This window comes from Triturus cristatus, chromosome 12 (genome assembly GCF_964204655.1).
Source record: "Triturus cristatus chromosome 12, aTriCri1.1, whole genome shotgun sequence".
Taxonomy (NCBI): domain Eukaryota; kingdom Metazoa; phylum Chordata; class Amphibia; order Caudata; family Salamandridae; genus Triturus; species Triturus cristatus.
In genome coordinates, this window is record NC_140595.1 from 847,287,493 (window position 1) to 847,304,383 (window position 16,891).

Here is a 16,891-nt window from a genome sequence, read left to right on the forward strand (position 1 = left end):
CTAGGGTGACGCCCTGGTGTTCCAGCCACGTCCAGAGGCGCAGAGCCTCCTGACAAAGGGTCCACGACCCCACCCCGCCCTGTTTGTTGCAATACCACATGGCGGTGGTGTTGTCCGTGAACACCTGCACGACACTGCCCCTGACAGAGGGAAGGAAGGCTTTCAGTGCAAGTCGGATCGCTCTTAACTCCAACAGGTTGATGTGGAGACGAGACTCCGCCGGAGACCAGAGGCCTCTGATCTCCGCCTCTCCCATATGGCCACCCCAGCCCAGGAGGGACGCATCCGTCACTACGACATGCTCCGGTTGGGGAAGGGAGAGGCTCCTGCCCATGACCCAATCGCGGTCCGTGAGCCACCACTGCAACTGTTGTGCAGTGCCCTCCGAGATCAAGACATGGTCGGACAGGTTGCCGTGATGCTGGGCCCACTGAAACGTCAGGTCCCACTGCAGAGCCCGCATGCGCCGCCTGGCGTGATGCACTAGTAGGATGCAGGAGGCCATCAGCCCCAGAAGCCGCAACACTAGCCTGACCGAAACCCAGGATAGAGGCCGAAAGATGGGAATCAGGGCCTGTATATCCCGGACCCGCTGTTCCGGTGGATAGACCCGGAACTGCGCCGAATCGAGAACTGCTCCGATGAAGAGGAGCTTCTGAGAGGGACTCAGGTGTGACTTCGGCACGTTGATGGAAAATCCCAGCAAATGCAGGAGATCCGCCGTAGTCTGGAGGTGGGAGACGACTGCCTGGGGCGAGCCCGCCTTCAACAACCAGTCGTCGAGATAGGGGAAGACTGGAACCCCTGATCTGCGCAGATGAGCTGCGACCACCGCCATCACTTTCGTGAACACCCGAGGGGCACTGGTGAGGCCGAAGGGGAGCACGGTAAACTGAAAGTGCTCTTGGCCCACCGTGAACCGCAGGTAACGCCGGTGGGCCGGCAGGACGGGGATATGGAAGTATGCGTCCTGCAAGTCCAACGCTACCATCCAGTCTCCGGGGTCTAGGGCAGCTAGAACCTGAGCCAAGGTTAACATCTTGAACCTTTCCTTTCGGAGGAAGGCATTGACGTTCCGGAGGTCCAAGATGGGGCGTAGGCCCCCTTTGCCCTTCTTGGGAACCAGAAAGTAGTGGGAATAACAACCACGACCTACTTCTGGACTTGGAACGCGCTCGACGGCCCCCTTGGCCAAGAGGGCCGAAACTTCCTCGCGGAGAAGATTCAAATGATCCCCCGAGATACGGTGGTGCTGCGGTGGCATGGCTTGAGGGGTCGTCTCGAAGGGGAGGGAGTAGCCCCTTCGGACGATTTGCAGCACCCACCTGTCCGATGTAATGAACCGCCAGTGGAGCAGGTGATGGCGAACTCTGCCGCCCACTGGCGTGGAATGGGCCTGAAAGCTCGGACTAGGAAGGCTTTGAGGCGGATGCTGCCGGGGTGGATGTGGGCTGACCACGTCGTCCTCCAGATCCGCCACGGCAGAAACCACGTCCGCGACCGCGCGCAGGTTGGTTCTGCGGCTGGTGGCTTGGCGGACGTGAGGAGGCGCCCCTTCCTTGGCCACGAAAGGGGCGAAAAGCGGAGGTGTGCGCCCGCGGAGCCGAGAGGCCCAAGGACTTGGCCGTAGCCCGGGAGTCCTTAAAGCGGTTCAGCGCACTGTCCGCCTTCTCACCAAACAGGCGAGTGCCATCAAAGGGCATGTCCATGAGGGTGTTCTGGACATCCCCGGAAAATGACGTGGACCGCATCCAGGCGTGGCGGCGGAGCGCCACCGTGGTGGAAATCGCCCGACCCAGCGAGTCCGTGGTGTCAAGCCCACATCGTATGGCGTGCCGCGCTGCATCCCTCCCATCGGCCAAAGCCTGGGTAAGACGTGTCCGGACCTCCTCCGGACACAGGGGCAGCACGTCCTCCACCGTATCCCACAGAGAATGGGAATAACGGTCCAAGAGACAGGCGGTGTTCAAAGACCGCAGGCCCAAACTAAGGGACGAGAACAGTTTCTTGCCAAACTGCTCGAGTCTCTTGGAATCCCGGTCCGGCGGAGCGGTCGGGAAGGAGGATTGGGAGGTAGAGGCCTGGATAACCAGACTCTCGGGGGTGGGGTGTTGGGACAGGAAACTGGGGTCGCCCGGAGCAGGGCGGTGGCGCCTGGCAACGTTCCTATCCACAGGAGGAACTGTGGAGGGCTTGGACCAGGTGCCCTGCAGAACGTCAGTGAGGGCCTCATTGAACGGCAGCAGAGGCTCAGTGGAGCTTGCTGCGGTTTGAAGCACCTCAGTGAGGATGTTAGTCCTCACAGCCACGGCAGGCAGCTCGAGCCCAAGGGCTGCGGCCGCCTTGCGCAGCACCAAAGAAAATGCTGCACCCTCCTCCGAAGCCACAGTCGGAGGAGAAGTGAATCCAGTGTCTGGTGAGGTATCCAGACCACTGGCCTCCCCCAGTTCATCTGCCCAGTCCTGTGAAAGCTGCGACTGAACAGCCATAGGGTCCTCGAACCCCTCCCAGTCGCCCCCGTCGTCCGATTCCTGATAAACAGGAGGAATGATCGGAGCCGGACTGTAGAGATGATAGGTCTCAAGCGGCGCCGGACGCGGCGTCGGTCGACGCCGTTGCGGCGCCGGGTCCGGAATAGGGCTAAACTGGGGTTGGACGCCGTCCGGAGTCGGCACCAAAGGCGTCGGCGGCACCGGAGGTGTAGGCGTCTGCGCCGCCGGTGACGGCGACGGCGTCGGTGGTTCATTCGCCGGCGCCGGTGGAGGAGTGGTTAGGTCAACCGGCGTCGACGGGGGCCCAGGCATGGGCCCCGCGGGGACCTGCGGCGTCGAGACCGGAGTCGTCGTCGGCACCGGGGCCGAAGCCGCCGGCAGGCAAGGTCGCCCAGTCGAGTCCGCGGGGCCCGAAGGCGCGCCAGCGGGCGTCGACGGCGGGGCCAGGCTCCTCATGGCCGAGAGGAAGGCACTGACCTCCGCCGGCGTCGCGTTAGTCCCAGGGACCGGAGGGTATGGGGACGGGCGCGGCGCCTGCGGCTCCGCCGGAGCCGCGGGGGTGGAACCACCCGGACCCTCGGCCGCGACCGGCGAGGGGAGTCCGAAGAGCGATGTCGCCGCTTGGACTTCTTAGAGCGTTTGGACTTACCCGACGACTTGGAGCCCGACGATCGATGGTGGCGTCGGCTAGGGCTCCGCGAGCGATCCTTGGACCTCCTCCTGGACCGGGATCGCGCACGACGCGGAGCCGAGTGGCGAAGCTCGAGAAGCTTGCGGGACCGCTCCCGCCGAGCCTTCGAAGTCAGGGCCTGGCAATCGGAGCACGACTCCGCGTCGTGGTCGGGGCCTAAACAGTAGAGGCACCGGCGGTGGTGGTCGGTCACCGACATCAGTCGATGGCAATCCTCGCAAGCCTTGAACCCAGGCATCCTACCGGCACCAGATGTCGACAGACAAGGATCAAAAGTGATCAAAAAAGATTTAGTCAAAAAAGACTAAAAGGGGTAGCTCTCCCGGATCTGCGCTTACTGGCGCGGAAAAAAGAAGAACTGACGTCAGCGCGCGAGGGCGGCGTCTAAGTACTCCGACGACGTCATTCCGGCGCACGACGCCGACGACGGACGCGGAGCCGCAGACGACGCCTAGCGACGCGCAAGGGGTATTGCTGATGAAAAATCTTCCGGATCCAGTCTGACGCCTGGGGATATTCTAAGGTGAGGAATCAAACTAACGTGTTTCTTTCAGATACTAAATCTAACCCCTCCCACCCCCTAAAAAAAAAAAAAACTCCCCAACCCTTAAAAACACAAACCCCCAACCCCTAACACAAACCCCATCCCTTAAAATCTACCCGAAACCCTCCCACCCCCTAAAGACTAACACCAAACCCCCCTGCCCACCCCAAACCCCTCTTACCTGACCTGTTCCTACGACACTCCTCTCAACTCGGCCCACCCCGAACACTAGACTGACTTCGCCTCGACTGCGCACATGCGTGGTTCAGGCTAAGTCGTTGTTCGGCTTGCGTGACTCTGGAACTCGTTCTGGAGTCGTCGTTCAGGATGTTCCCCCTTTTTGCAGCTGGACTCCATACTTGTCCGCTGCCCTATTCACCACCAAGTTGCACATGGTGACGTCATCTAGAGGGGGTGGCCTCAAAGGGTAGGAGGGAACTCCCTCCTCCGGGAGTCAGTGTCGTGTTCTTACCAGTGGTCCTTGACATTATCAGTGCCCTGAAATATTCTCTAGGCCTACAGTTCTTCTACCTCCAAGAACATTTATTGCGCTTCTTCTTGTGGCTCTGGTGTGGTGGGTGGATAGAGTGAGACCAGATGTTCCTCCTTCCAGCTCGGCTACCCCAAGTACTTTGACAGGATTGGATACTCTCGAAAGGATGCATTGAAAACCCTTTTTTCAGAGGACTGCCACCATTTCGGGTAAGAGGCATTTTTTTTTCTGCTCGACTTTGAGTGCACTTTTCGGCGTGGATTGCGGTCGTCAACCTCCTCTTCAGAGCCGGAGCTTTGACGTTTGTAGATTTCTTTATTCTCTCACTCATCCTTCAATGTGGAGTGTTTCTCTGAGGGACGTCCTTCATTAATGTCTCTATGTCGGGACCCATGGGGCTACTTGTGTTTCGACTTTCTTTTGGTGCCAAGACAGTATTGTGGGATTTGGAGTTCGACAACTTTTGTTCGGCTGACCCCTGTTTTTGGAGGTTACCTGAGGGTGTTATAGGAGTTCTCTCCTTTTGATTCTTTGGTGGAACCTCTGGCTCAAATTCAACGACGACTTCTCCCTCTGCATCGTATCCCTCAACCTGCCCTACCTCAGTGTCTAAATGTTACTTCTTCTCTTGGCAGCCTTAGCTCTCTGTGACCAGCTGCCTTTTTGCCTGCATGGTGGTATAGTGTTCCTGCCTCTGCTTTGCCCTAGTCCTTAGCGTCTTCACGAGTAACTTGCCACACACTTTGCAGCCTTCGGCGTTGTGGTCTCTTGACAGGCAGAGGTTGCAGACTTGATGGCTGTCTTTCAGAACGAATTGATGGTGACAAATGGGACTCAAAAGGGAGTGTTCTACATTTTCCTTGGCGTTTCCTGCCCCCTACTCATTCATTCCCCATCCACATGGTCGGTCGCCCATTTGGTCCACCAACTTTTTGGTTAATCTTTCTTCTCTCTCTAGGGGTGTCCTTTGTAGTGAATTTACCTCATGTGGTCCTGGACAATTTGCCAAACTTCTCGCTCTTCTTCTCCTGCATCCGCAGAGCTTCAACTAAGGCTTTCAGACTCAACAGCAGAAAAAGAATCTTAAGATGGCGACCATGTAAGGGGATCCTGGAGGGAATGGCTGATGTCATAAAGGGACACACATAGCATCAAATTGCCAAAAGACGCTGAATACGTTTAAATTTTTTTTAGAAGGAAAAAGAGGACTAAGGAAAGTATTCCGACCACACCACTAGATGGCGGAAAAATGCAGAGTATGTGAATAGAAAGTTTCCAAGTGGAAACACCCGTGCTCAGGATACTTACTCCTCTCTGGTCTTGTTACCTTTCAGAAATACAGACAGGCGGCTCTGGCCACTTGTGAGGTTACTGAAGATCTCCAATCACCATGTAAACAAAGTATATTCAGAATAGAAAACCAGTTGCATAAAGTTTAAACATGTACACTTGTCAAACCATGTCCCAACCCTTGAATAAAGTACACAGCCGCAGACATCCATGTTCAACTCACTGTGGAGTGTTTATAGAGCATTCAGATCTTAAATAGAAATATAATTTTTCTTGTCTGCATCCTCTCGATTTACAACCTAAATAATATACAGATTACTGGGAATCAGGGCAGTGCAGTAAGCACGCTGGAGTTGTCTCATCGGCATGCTTTCCCAGCACGTTACTTACTGCGCTATGAACAAAAGGATCATTTACAAATATGCCAGTTGGCAAAACTCAAAGAAAGACAAACCCAAATCCAACGAAACATAGAAAAAGGACATGGTTTAGAAAGTGTGCACCCCTCTAACATCTCTGCAAAAATTCACATTGTTAAACATAAAAATAAAACCTTCACAGCAGGCAATGATGCCTCTCTACAGCATCAACTTTACCCCTCCTCGTCTAAAATAATTTAATACACAGTAGGTGAACTTTGAACACAGAGTAAAGTAACTGCTATCCAACCTTTGGTGCAACGCTCCAATGTATACCTAAAAAACAGATGTCTTCATTTTTATTTATTTGCTGTCTAGCTCGCAATGATTGGCCAACCCTTGGGCCAGTAGGTTCATGGTGTGTAAAGTGTGGGTAGGAAAAAACCCAGCAAACTAGGACAAGTCCAAAAGGACGTTATTTGTATAATGGGGCTCAACGGACAGTCTTCCTCAGCATTTTGGCACATTGGTCAAGGACTTTCAAGATGCAAGCCTGGCTGAAGTTTGGAGTTATCGGCCGTCACACTACAGGCTGCTGTGGTGAAGTCAGGTGATTGTTTTCATGAAACTGTTGGTGGCATCAATGCCACTTAAGAACTTGCAAAATCTCCAGCCTTGTTTGCAGCCGAACGAAGCGAGCCATGCTTTCAATGGCAAGGTAGACTAAACGCTGCTGCTAAGGACAGCAAGAGAGGCCAAAGACCGCTGCAGACAGCAGAGGGTCGGAAAATGTGCTTTGCCTCTGCAGGTCCTGATCCTTCAAATCCTACAAACATTCAAGTGCAGGAATTTGGGCTAAGCTAATAAGTGGGAATGTAGTTGTGGCCACATCTGGAATACTCAGTACAAAAAAAGCAATACCACTTCGAGAGTTACTTTCTATTCTCTGTAACAAACCATTTCCAATTCAACTGAGAAATCCGAGGCAAGTCACTGAGCACACAGAAGAGCAATAAACCTCTGTCCCACCAGCCCTTGTTCTCCTTTTAACTGTTTACTGTACTCAGGTTTCCCCTGATTGCCAATAAGCTTAAACCAAAAACTGACCAAGATGGAAAAAAGCAACATATAGGAAGCCAGAGACTCGGTTCACATGTTTTCCATGCACGTTGTCTCTCAAGTAGCAGTGCCTTATGTCGAACGCACATCTTTCAGCAACCATTAGGACCTCTTAAGACCATCAGCAAATGTTTTTGAGAGGGGTGCAATTCCTTCAAATAAAGAGTATACAAAAGAAACAGGTGCGACCATGAGCAGGAAGCTGGCTCGCTGACTAGTCGCAGACATTACAGCCAATGGCATTGAAAACTAAATGCCAACTCACCTGCACTGCAGGGCCCACTAAAATAAAATTTCTAAAAAAATAAAAGAAGCATTTTCTATAGTTAGAGACTTGTTGGGAACGGTAGCTGTGTGAACAACACACTGCGGGGGCTGATCGGTGTGGCGTTTTCATACTTGTGCCATAAATAAAATGCTGTCTATTTATTTTCTCACATTTAACCTTATGAAACAGAAGGGGGAGGGCTATGGTTTTCTGTCACAGGAGCTTCCCATTACAAGCCATTGCTGTAAAACTAAGATGGCATGCAAACTATTCTGAAGGAAGAATAGGAACGAAAAATAAACTTGGATGCTACCCAAAAGCTGGGAAACCGTAAGGAACAGAAAACCCAGAACAAAAACACCGAATCCCACATTTACTGGCAGGTTTTCTGCATGTCTCGTCAGTGACTGAACCACTCTAGCCCAAGCACTCTTAGAGCTCACATGCAGAGAGCCTTTTCCGAGAAGCACACAGTCTATGCATCCTGCATGAACAGTGCCTGAGCAGCCACAGCACAGTTGAAACAATACTCCGCACTACTAGTCTCAGAACAGGTACACACCATATCACGTGACTCAGTCCCAGCTGACCTGATGTTGCTGTTGTCATGTTGGAGTCGACACGGCCCTGGCTGTGCAATCAAGCATAGGGCCGCTGCCGCCCGAAGGATAACACTTTATTGTATAAAGGAGTGTGCCCACCATGTAAACTTAATGCAGCACAGTTCCCGATAAGTGGAATCTGATTAGAAAAGCGGAGTTTGTTTCCTTCTCCATTTGAAGAACCAGAATTGTAACAAAAGAGGAGCGTGGCTTGGTTTGGATAAATGGATATAGTGCCAAATGAACTCCAATAACAGCAAAAAGCCAAAAACTGCATGACCCGCAATTACCAGGGCACTTCCTAGAACCAAACATCCCACATCTCTGGAAGGGTTCAAGCTGAGAACAACTTCAGTTTGGCTCTGGGCTCCAAAGAAGCGCGTGCACTCCTGGTCAGAGGAGTCGGAGTGCATAGAAGGATTGCTTCATTGAGATGAACTTTAGAAGATGCACGCTCCGCAGAAAAACAACACAGGATGATTCTCAGATCAACATTTCAGCTCCAATCTTTGCTGAACAATATTTTGCAAACTGGTGGAAGGACGTGCAAAGGAGCCTCTGCATACGTCCCTCTGGGGCCGAGCGCAGCCTGCCCACTAGCTGGGATCTGCCATCCAGTATGAAGGCCAGTCTTGAGTCATTTTATTGACCAAGTTCAGCAAAGTTGACACCCATCCAATTTTAAAACCTCTGGCTTTAAGACAGTCTACATTTCCTAACTTTTTCAGTTTTGCAAAATTAATTGAAGTTAAATTTGAACTGGAAATTGCCGGATGTGAAGGGGTTGAACTCGAAGGGCCACTGTTGGGGGTGCCCTCCTCCCTGCTGGTTCTCAGGGTCCAAGGGATCTTCGCCAGCATCAACCTTTTGTCGCATTTCTGTGAAGATAAAAAAGTAAGAGTTCTCAAATACTGGGGATAATCACCAGTGACAAAAATAATCAGATCTACCTACTTGGAAGGAAAAAAGGACACACACAAAGTTCCTGTTTAAAATCACAATTTCTCATCTTCCTTAATATGAGGAGCAGAAATGAAAACCCTCATCAGACTAAAGCCACACCCCCCAACCTCTAGTGGGGGAGGGGGTTAGTGGTAAGACCCAGCCAGTGTTAGCATCCTTTCTTTAAAGTCATAATTAAGGGATGTCAAACCTGGGTCCAGGCGAGCTAGATCATTGTCACATTTTCAGGATCAAGGCTAACTATATGGGCACTTCCAACGGCGGCTGTGATCGCCACACGTCGCTCTCCCATTTACTTTATATAACAATGATTGGTGCACCGACAGTCCTGCACCTGCCGTCGTTAAGTGCAACTGCAGATGCAGAACAACATATTAGAATTAATGGAGTGGTGCACCACAGACAGTAATCAATTCATTACTGTGCAGATAATGAGTCCAGACCAGTGTTCAATTCAGTCATCAGTTTCAAACTAAACAAACACCCGAGTACAAATCAAAATGTGATCTGGGCAAATAGAAGGATCAGAGAAAATCTTCTAATATCAAATGCTGAGCAACAATTTAAAAAGTAACCACCTTCAATCTGGTTTTAGGAAACTTTCAAGTTTGTAGTGATCCTCAAATGGACTGTAGATCCAGGTGTGCAGGCCCTGTTGTAAGACTCCTCCATGAGGGCCTCCTTCAGGGCTTACGGGGAAATGCACTCCTTGGTTCAACAGACAAAAGGCTTTGGTAAAGTCTGCCTTGACAGAGCCTAGTCTGGAAGTTTCTAGGTGCAGCCACTGTCCAAGGAGTTCGACTTCTACGTTCACTCCCAGCTAGGTAGGATGAGAAACCACATAGGCCTTTGCTATAGATTCACATACTGGTCATGATCCCATTGGGTAATGACTGGTTCATAAACAGTTCCCCTCTGGAAGTCGACTCAAGGAAGGAACAAACACAACTACGGATTGGCCATTGATTAAGCTCGAGTGTGTGTGCATTCAGTGTGTGTGTGTGTGTGTGCGTGCATTCAGTGTGTGTGTGTGCATTCTCAGGGTGTGTGTGTGAGCATCATTCAGAGTGTGTGTCTGTATTCAGTGTGTGTGTGTGTGTGTGTGCATTCAGTGTGTGTGTGTGCTTTTTTTTTTAATTACCTATTGGCAACCTAGTTTCCATAGGAAGAGTATTTTTTGTTTTGCCAATAACTTGCGCCATTTGACCAATCCTCACAAAATTCTAGTATGACTCACTTCAGCTGCGGACTTGAAAGTTTCAGAGTGATCCACCAAGCGAGGGCCGAGAAAAAGAGGGGTCCAAAATGCGCCTTCCCCATAAGGACTTAAGACACAGCTACAGCCCAAACCGCTGAACGGAATTACGGCAAATATGGCAGAAACGTAGCTGTTGGTCCAGAAGAGTGCATTTTTCTGATTTAGTGTAAATCTGTTCAGTAGTTGCGGTGTTGAAAGAAATTCAAATTTGCATATACAGGGACACTGATCCTCAGAGGATCTGACAGGCCCATGCTGAAATTTGATTGGTTGCTGACACTTCAAAACAGAAGTGTTGGCAGCCAACGTGGGACTCCGCTTTAGCAGTGTAACACCAAAAATGTTGAAAAAAAAGAGAAGGGGGCAGGGTAGGAATACCTGGACTCCATAGTGGCCGGAATTTGTGTAGGAAGGGTGGTCGTGCGGCCCCCCTCCCCATTGTATAATAGTCAGGCCACAAGGGCTTATATCGGGACGGTAAGGGGGCTGCATGGCTCCCTTCTACATTTTAAATGTAGCATGGCCACTCACACCCACACTCACAGTCCTACTTACTAACAGACCCAATCACAGATCCACACAGTGACACACCCACTTACAGACCCATTGAGACACTCTTGAACTCACTCACACACTCATTTTCAAAGGTTATAAGTTACAGTTAGGAAACAGAGTTTACAAAACCTTAGAAATTCACTAAAAAGGTTACAGCAATGTTAGTTAGGAATTCGAATTTAAAAAAACAAATTTACTGAAAAAACCTAAGGTTACGCAGACGTTGTAGTTACGCTCACATTTCACTTGTACAAAACCAGTGAAATTCAGCAATGCACTGCTTATTATTATTATAACATCACATATTTCATAACTCATGACATGGTCAGTGACATCACTGATGACATCTCAAATGACATCACTGATGACATCTCAAATGACATCACTGATGACATCTCAAATGACATCACTGATGACATTATCCACAGAAGCACTGTCACACCCACTCACACCCTCATACAACCTCTCATACACCCACTTACCATCACTCACATACTCATTCACAGACCCATACAAGTACTCACACAACTGTTCACTCATCCATAGAGCCACTGAGACACCCACTCACTCACAGGCACTCACACACCATAAAGCTACTCATACAACCAGTCTCATACCCATACAGCCACTCAGTGTCACACACTCACATGCCCACATATTTACCTATACAGACACTCACTCACCCATACAGCCTCTTAACACAGCCCCTCACTCACCCATATACGCACTCACACACCCACACATCGACTTACATACCCATTCAGACATTCATATAAGCACTCATACATTCACTCGCTCACCCATACATCCATTGACAGATGCTTACTCCACAATACAGCCACTCACACAGCAACTCACTTAACCAAACACCCACTCAAACAGCCACTCACTCACCCATATAGCCACTTACACATCCAGTCTCCCACTCATACAGCCATTCAGACACCCACCCACTCACTCACTCACTCACCCACCCACACGGTCACTTACACAGCCACTCACCCACCCATACAGCCACTGACACACCCACTCACGTACTCACCTGGCTACTCACACACCAACTTATACACCCATTCAGTCACTCACACAACCATACAGGTACTCAGACACCCACTCACACACGAATACACACAGTGACACAGCCACACACATAATATATGTTAGAAATAGTATCACTTATTAGTACTATAGAAAGTACTTTTTAAAGTTTGTTAGTACCTTGGTTCAGAGACCTCTTTCCGCTGTGTATTGATTTCCCACCTCTCCTTTTGTAGATTTATACAGTGCAATCGCGACCCATAGGTATTGGAGGGCTTTACACGAGCACTGGTTTCATTACACAAGGTAACAATTTTTGGTAGAGGGTTGGGGAGATTAAGTGATTGTCCAGAATCACAGGATGTTGAGCTCATGCAGAGCTCGACCCTGGGTCACCAGCTGCAGTCGGCAGCTCTAGCCATTATGCCACATCCTCTCCCCTTCGTGTCTCTTTCTTCCCCACCCCATTGACAAAAGCGGTGTATTTATTATTCACGAACTAGCGCTCAGTTGTGTTTTTTTCTTTCCTTTGATGTTTTTGTTCACTCTGCCTAAAACTCTTTCACAAAAACCTTTCTCCAACATATCCACACCACACCAATCCGAAGGTGTGAACGGCTGGTGAATTACTGCGTTGGGTAGGAGGCTGCAATTTACTGTGGCTGTGGTAGTTGGGTGGCCTGACTGGCGACGGGAACCTTGGTGGTAGATTTTTGTAAATTTCTCAACATTTACATCTTTCAGGAATTTTTTCAGCCGCTCTGAGAAAGGGAGCTGCCTCCTGCATCCGCAGGGCGTTCTGCAGGAATGGGTTAACAACGTCGGATTATCGCTAAACCCTTTCCCATAACGGTTACATTTCAGGGCAGGTATTGTCGTGTGGGTGCTTGTGCTGGATTTTCTTAACAATCAATGTTAAAGGGGTGGGGACGTTTAGATTGACCCGGGAGATTGAGGTCTTCTTAAATTGTTGGTGCTTCAGGTTAAAGCGTGGGCTTGCTGACAAAAACCACTGGAAAGCTTGGCCTCTGTCTCGAGCTTTCTGTGGCTCCGCCGTCTCTAGTTAATGAGCTGCACAGGATGTTCCACACTTAACAGAGTGCTTGTAAACTGCCGCCTATGACAGCGCACATTTGCAGCAGTAATAAAGCACATTGTTTACAAAGTAACTCTAATAAGTGATAGCTCACAATGTCCCACTTTGATAGCTGGTCAAATGTTTCTCACTCGGCACATCTCGTAAGCGCCCCCTCTGATAACTTTGTCTGATGTTGATTGTCACATGCCATCGCCTATAAACGACCCCATATGTTTTAAGTTCTCCCCTTGTCTGATGTCACTTGCCTCAACACCTCTTAAAAGCGGCCCGTGGAAATCAGCCCTGCCCGAAAACATGCTGTTGCATAAGAGATACGTTTCATTTATGGAGCAAATGTAATTTCACCGCATTCTTGTTTAGCACTATTTCTTATCTCTTTTCCGTCTATCTCCCCTTCACTGGCTCCCTGCCCGCCCCCTCCACTCTTCCTTTTTCTCCCTCCCACTCTCCCTCTTAAAAACCCATAAAATGCTACCGTTTACTTTGTCTGGCATATACTTTCTTTCGTTATCATTTCTTAGGATCCCTGCCAGTGCTTAAATTCGAACTCATACATAAAGGCACATTTCATGACTGCGGGGGAGGGTATCGCCTAAAAAAGATACATTAAATGCATTCTGTGCACCTTAATTAGTGAAACCAACAAACTGGAACTATAAATGACCTGAAAATAAGAAACCCAGTGAGCTTCTGTGATGTGAGTGCTTATAATGGTTAAAACAATCACTTACCCTGATTGAACTGATCGTCTGCTAGGAGATATTTGGATGGCGCCTCTGTGAAGCCTACAATAAACAATCCCAACTCTAATGCTGGAGTTCAGTTTTGGTCATTTTAAGGGCAGACATGACAGAACTTGGGGACTTAGTCTATGCCCTGAAGTTATATGAAAAACAAATTAAGCTATATGGGGGGGGGGGGGGGGGGGGTGAGGGCATATAGCCTCACATCCTGCACTCAGATCACCCCAGTGCATGATTACACTTGCTTCAGTGACAGTCTTTCGTTTTTCACCTTTATTGGTGCAGCCAGTGCTGTGTATCTCTAGACACGTGTTTCAGAATGGTTGTCCTTCAGTAGAGATCACCACATTCTTTTGAGGGTGCTGGAAATACTGCCCAAAGGCTTCTCAGGTCTCAGTACCACACTCTGGGAGCAGGTGCACCAACCAGAGCTTGTCAGCTCATTAGCTCTAGGGAGTCTTTTCAAACAAAAAGCGGTGGGAGCACACTGCCTCACATCTCAGCACTCAATTCGCCCCAATGCATCATGGTAAATGCAGTACATAATCCCACTTACTTCACGGACAGTCTTTAGTTTTTCACCCTTGTTGGTGCAGCCACTGCAGTTCATCTCTAGACACATGCATCAGGATAGTTGTCCTTCAGTAGAGAGCAACACTTTCTTTGGGGTTCTTGAGATGCTGCCAGAGACTTCTCAGGTCTCTGTACCACTCACTGGGCGCATCCGCCGGAGCTCGTCAGCTCATTACTTCAGGGGAGCCTTTTCAAACACAGCATCTCCTGCACCCCCAAAAATGCATTGCTCTCTACTGAAGGACAACTATCCTGAAACACGTGTCTAGAGAGACACAGCACTGCCTGCATCAACACGGATGAAAAACTAAAGACTGTTACTGAAGTGTTATTAAGCACTGCATTTACCATGATGCACTGGGGCAAACAGTGTGTTGGGATGTGAGGCAGTGTGCTCCCACCCTCTTTTTGCTTCCATTTCGAAACGATGAGAGATAGGACCAGGTCCAGGTCCTGAGAAGAACCCTTGAAAAGTTTGGGGTGTGAAACGCGTTGACCCATGCCCCTGGAAAAGGACATTCACATAATTAGTGTCTGGGAGAGATTTAGTATTGTAACAACTCCCCATATGACAACAATTCAAGCGAGCGTCCCCAGGGCTATACACTATGGCAGGATATAGTATATGCTTTCAAAATGATTCTTCCGCCAAGTGTTTTGTGTGTCATTAAAGGACTGGTCAAATATATCTTGTTAAAAATAGGTCAGTAATGTGTACATATTATTTATGTAAACACAACTGTGGTCTATATATGTTTGTACTAAGTGTTTCCACAAATTAAGTGTTGCCCTTCATGTTGACATGTTCTAAATGCAACAAACATTGTTTCTGATAAAAGATAAAGAAAAGTGAAATAAATCACAAGAGGTAATGAATTATGAGCATTGGTTCTTTTACTTTTGAAAATATTGAGAAATACGGAAGCAGGCCCACTGGTAGCATTTGATTTTCAGGCCCCGGCACACTCAGTGCACTTTACTAGGGACTGACTAGTAAATCAAATATGCCAATCATGGAAACACCAATCCATAATAACAATTTACAACAGGAGCACTTGCACTTTAACACTGAACAGCAGTAAGAAAGTGCACAGAGACACTGAACCAGCACAGAGTCAAAACCATGAGGTCAGAAAGCAAAAAGACAGGGGAAAGACGCCAAGTCTAACATTGACCCTATAACATACACTTTACAGTTGGCATAGTTCACAATACCAATCATCACAGATGTACAGGAAACCCTCAGAGTACGGTCTCCAATCAGTAAACAACTGCTCACAGAAAACCAAGTTTCTAAAAATAGTGACTGTTGATTACCAAACAAATGCCCTACTACGGACAGCTTTTATCTGTCTCAACCCCAGAAACACACGAACCCTACATTGCAAAATTGATTTGATGTCAGTCGCGAACTGTGTACTTTGAACAGTACTTACTCTTTAGAGAGCGTTTGCTCTATACCATTCTATTTGCAAAATGGTAGACCACCAAAATCATTTTGAAAAATGGGAGGTGTTTGAATAACATACACAAGGTCGCCATATCCGTTCAATGCAACTAGCCTGACCCGCCATGTTCTTCACTCACCTAAGAGCCACTCGGGGACCCAACCTACTCTTCTGGGTGCAAAAGGACCTGAGGACCCCAAACAATCCTGATTCTATAAGATACTACTGAAGGGCAAATGAGGGCTTAAAACTACAAGCAGGGGTAATGAAGACTGGTCCTAGTTACCCGCTGCATTTGCCCAGCACTCTTGGGATTACTCGAACCCAGAAAAGGTCGAGCTAAATCTACACACTCTCGCTGTGACTCACAATCTACTGGTTCCTGGAACATCAGCAGATACTGAGCTTCTGAATGACGTCAGCTCCTATGATCTTGTTTTGCAAGTGATGTGGGCAACACAACTGACCCATCTGGTTGGGTTTAGCGGATTTATCAAAACAGCAAACACATACAAATCCTGAAACATGTTCCTTCTTCTAAGGGCCTTGCTATTTACATCCACAACAGCATGAAACATAGGGCAGTAAACTTAGACATGAATTCTAACCGCCTACTGGTGGTAAAGCTCAAACATCTACATGAGCAGCCAGGGGTGTAGCGCTTTGCCGATATGTAACACTTATGCAAATCCAAGTCAGACTTTAAAACAATAGCTGCTCCACATATCACCAAACTTAGTGAACCTATTCAAAGCTGAGCAATGATATTCTTCCATTATTTTCACAGGGGACTAACTCAAATCTTTTTCAGCGATGAGAAAGTAGAATGGCTTTTCCAAGATAATTTGTTTCGGGAAATCCCTTAAATCTCCACGGCGAATCAGACAAACTAGGACTAGAACTAAACACATTATACAGTTTAGTTTTATATTTATTAAATGGCTGCTCTCAACACATCAACTATTAAACAACACACACTTTACTCCTTACAGGGGATGCCATTCTAGTCTATACAATTATGGTCCACAGACATTTCACACAGTTGCTGAATAGGAAATAGTCCCAATGTTGGGTAGCGACCACATGCCTTAAAGTGTAGCTACAAGAAAGTAATCATGATACGGTCTGATCAGGGACTGGAAGTCTGAGGGTTGTGAAATGGTCTTAAGGAAATAAGGAGTAATGATTAAGGGGGTGTAATAAAATGCAGTCTACTGTAATTGTGCATCACTGGACATCCTTCCATGTGTGGGTTAAGCACTGGTCAGGATTTGAGCCTACACAACGATCCATTCTCCCTGGCGTCACTGCTGTATTAACTTCACAACACCCAGAGGGGGGGACTGAGACGTTTTA

General features: G+C 48.5%; 1 protein-coding gene across 1 annotated transcript in view; it reads right to left on the minus strand.

Moving 5' to 3' along the window:
* Positions 1-5,717: 5,717 nt before the first annotated feature.
* Positions 5,718-16,891, minus strand: part of LOC146783063 (dnaJ homolog subfamily C member 3-like) — a 206,076-nt gene continuing 194,902 nt past the window's right edge. The window contains exon 12 of the mRNA XM_085639056.1: positions 5,718-8,736. Coding sequence (XP_085495182.1) covers positions 8,597-8,736 — 140 coding nt within the window. The 3' untranslated portion in view covers positions 5,718-8,596. The remainder of the gene's footprint in view (positions 8,737-16,891) is intronic.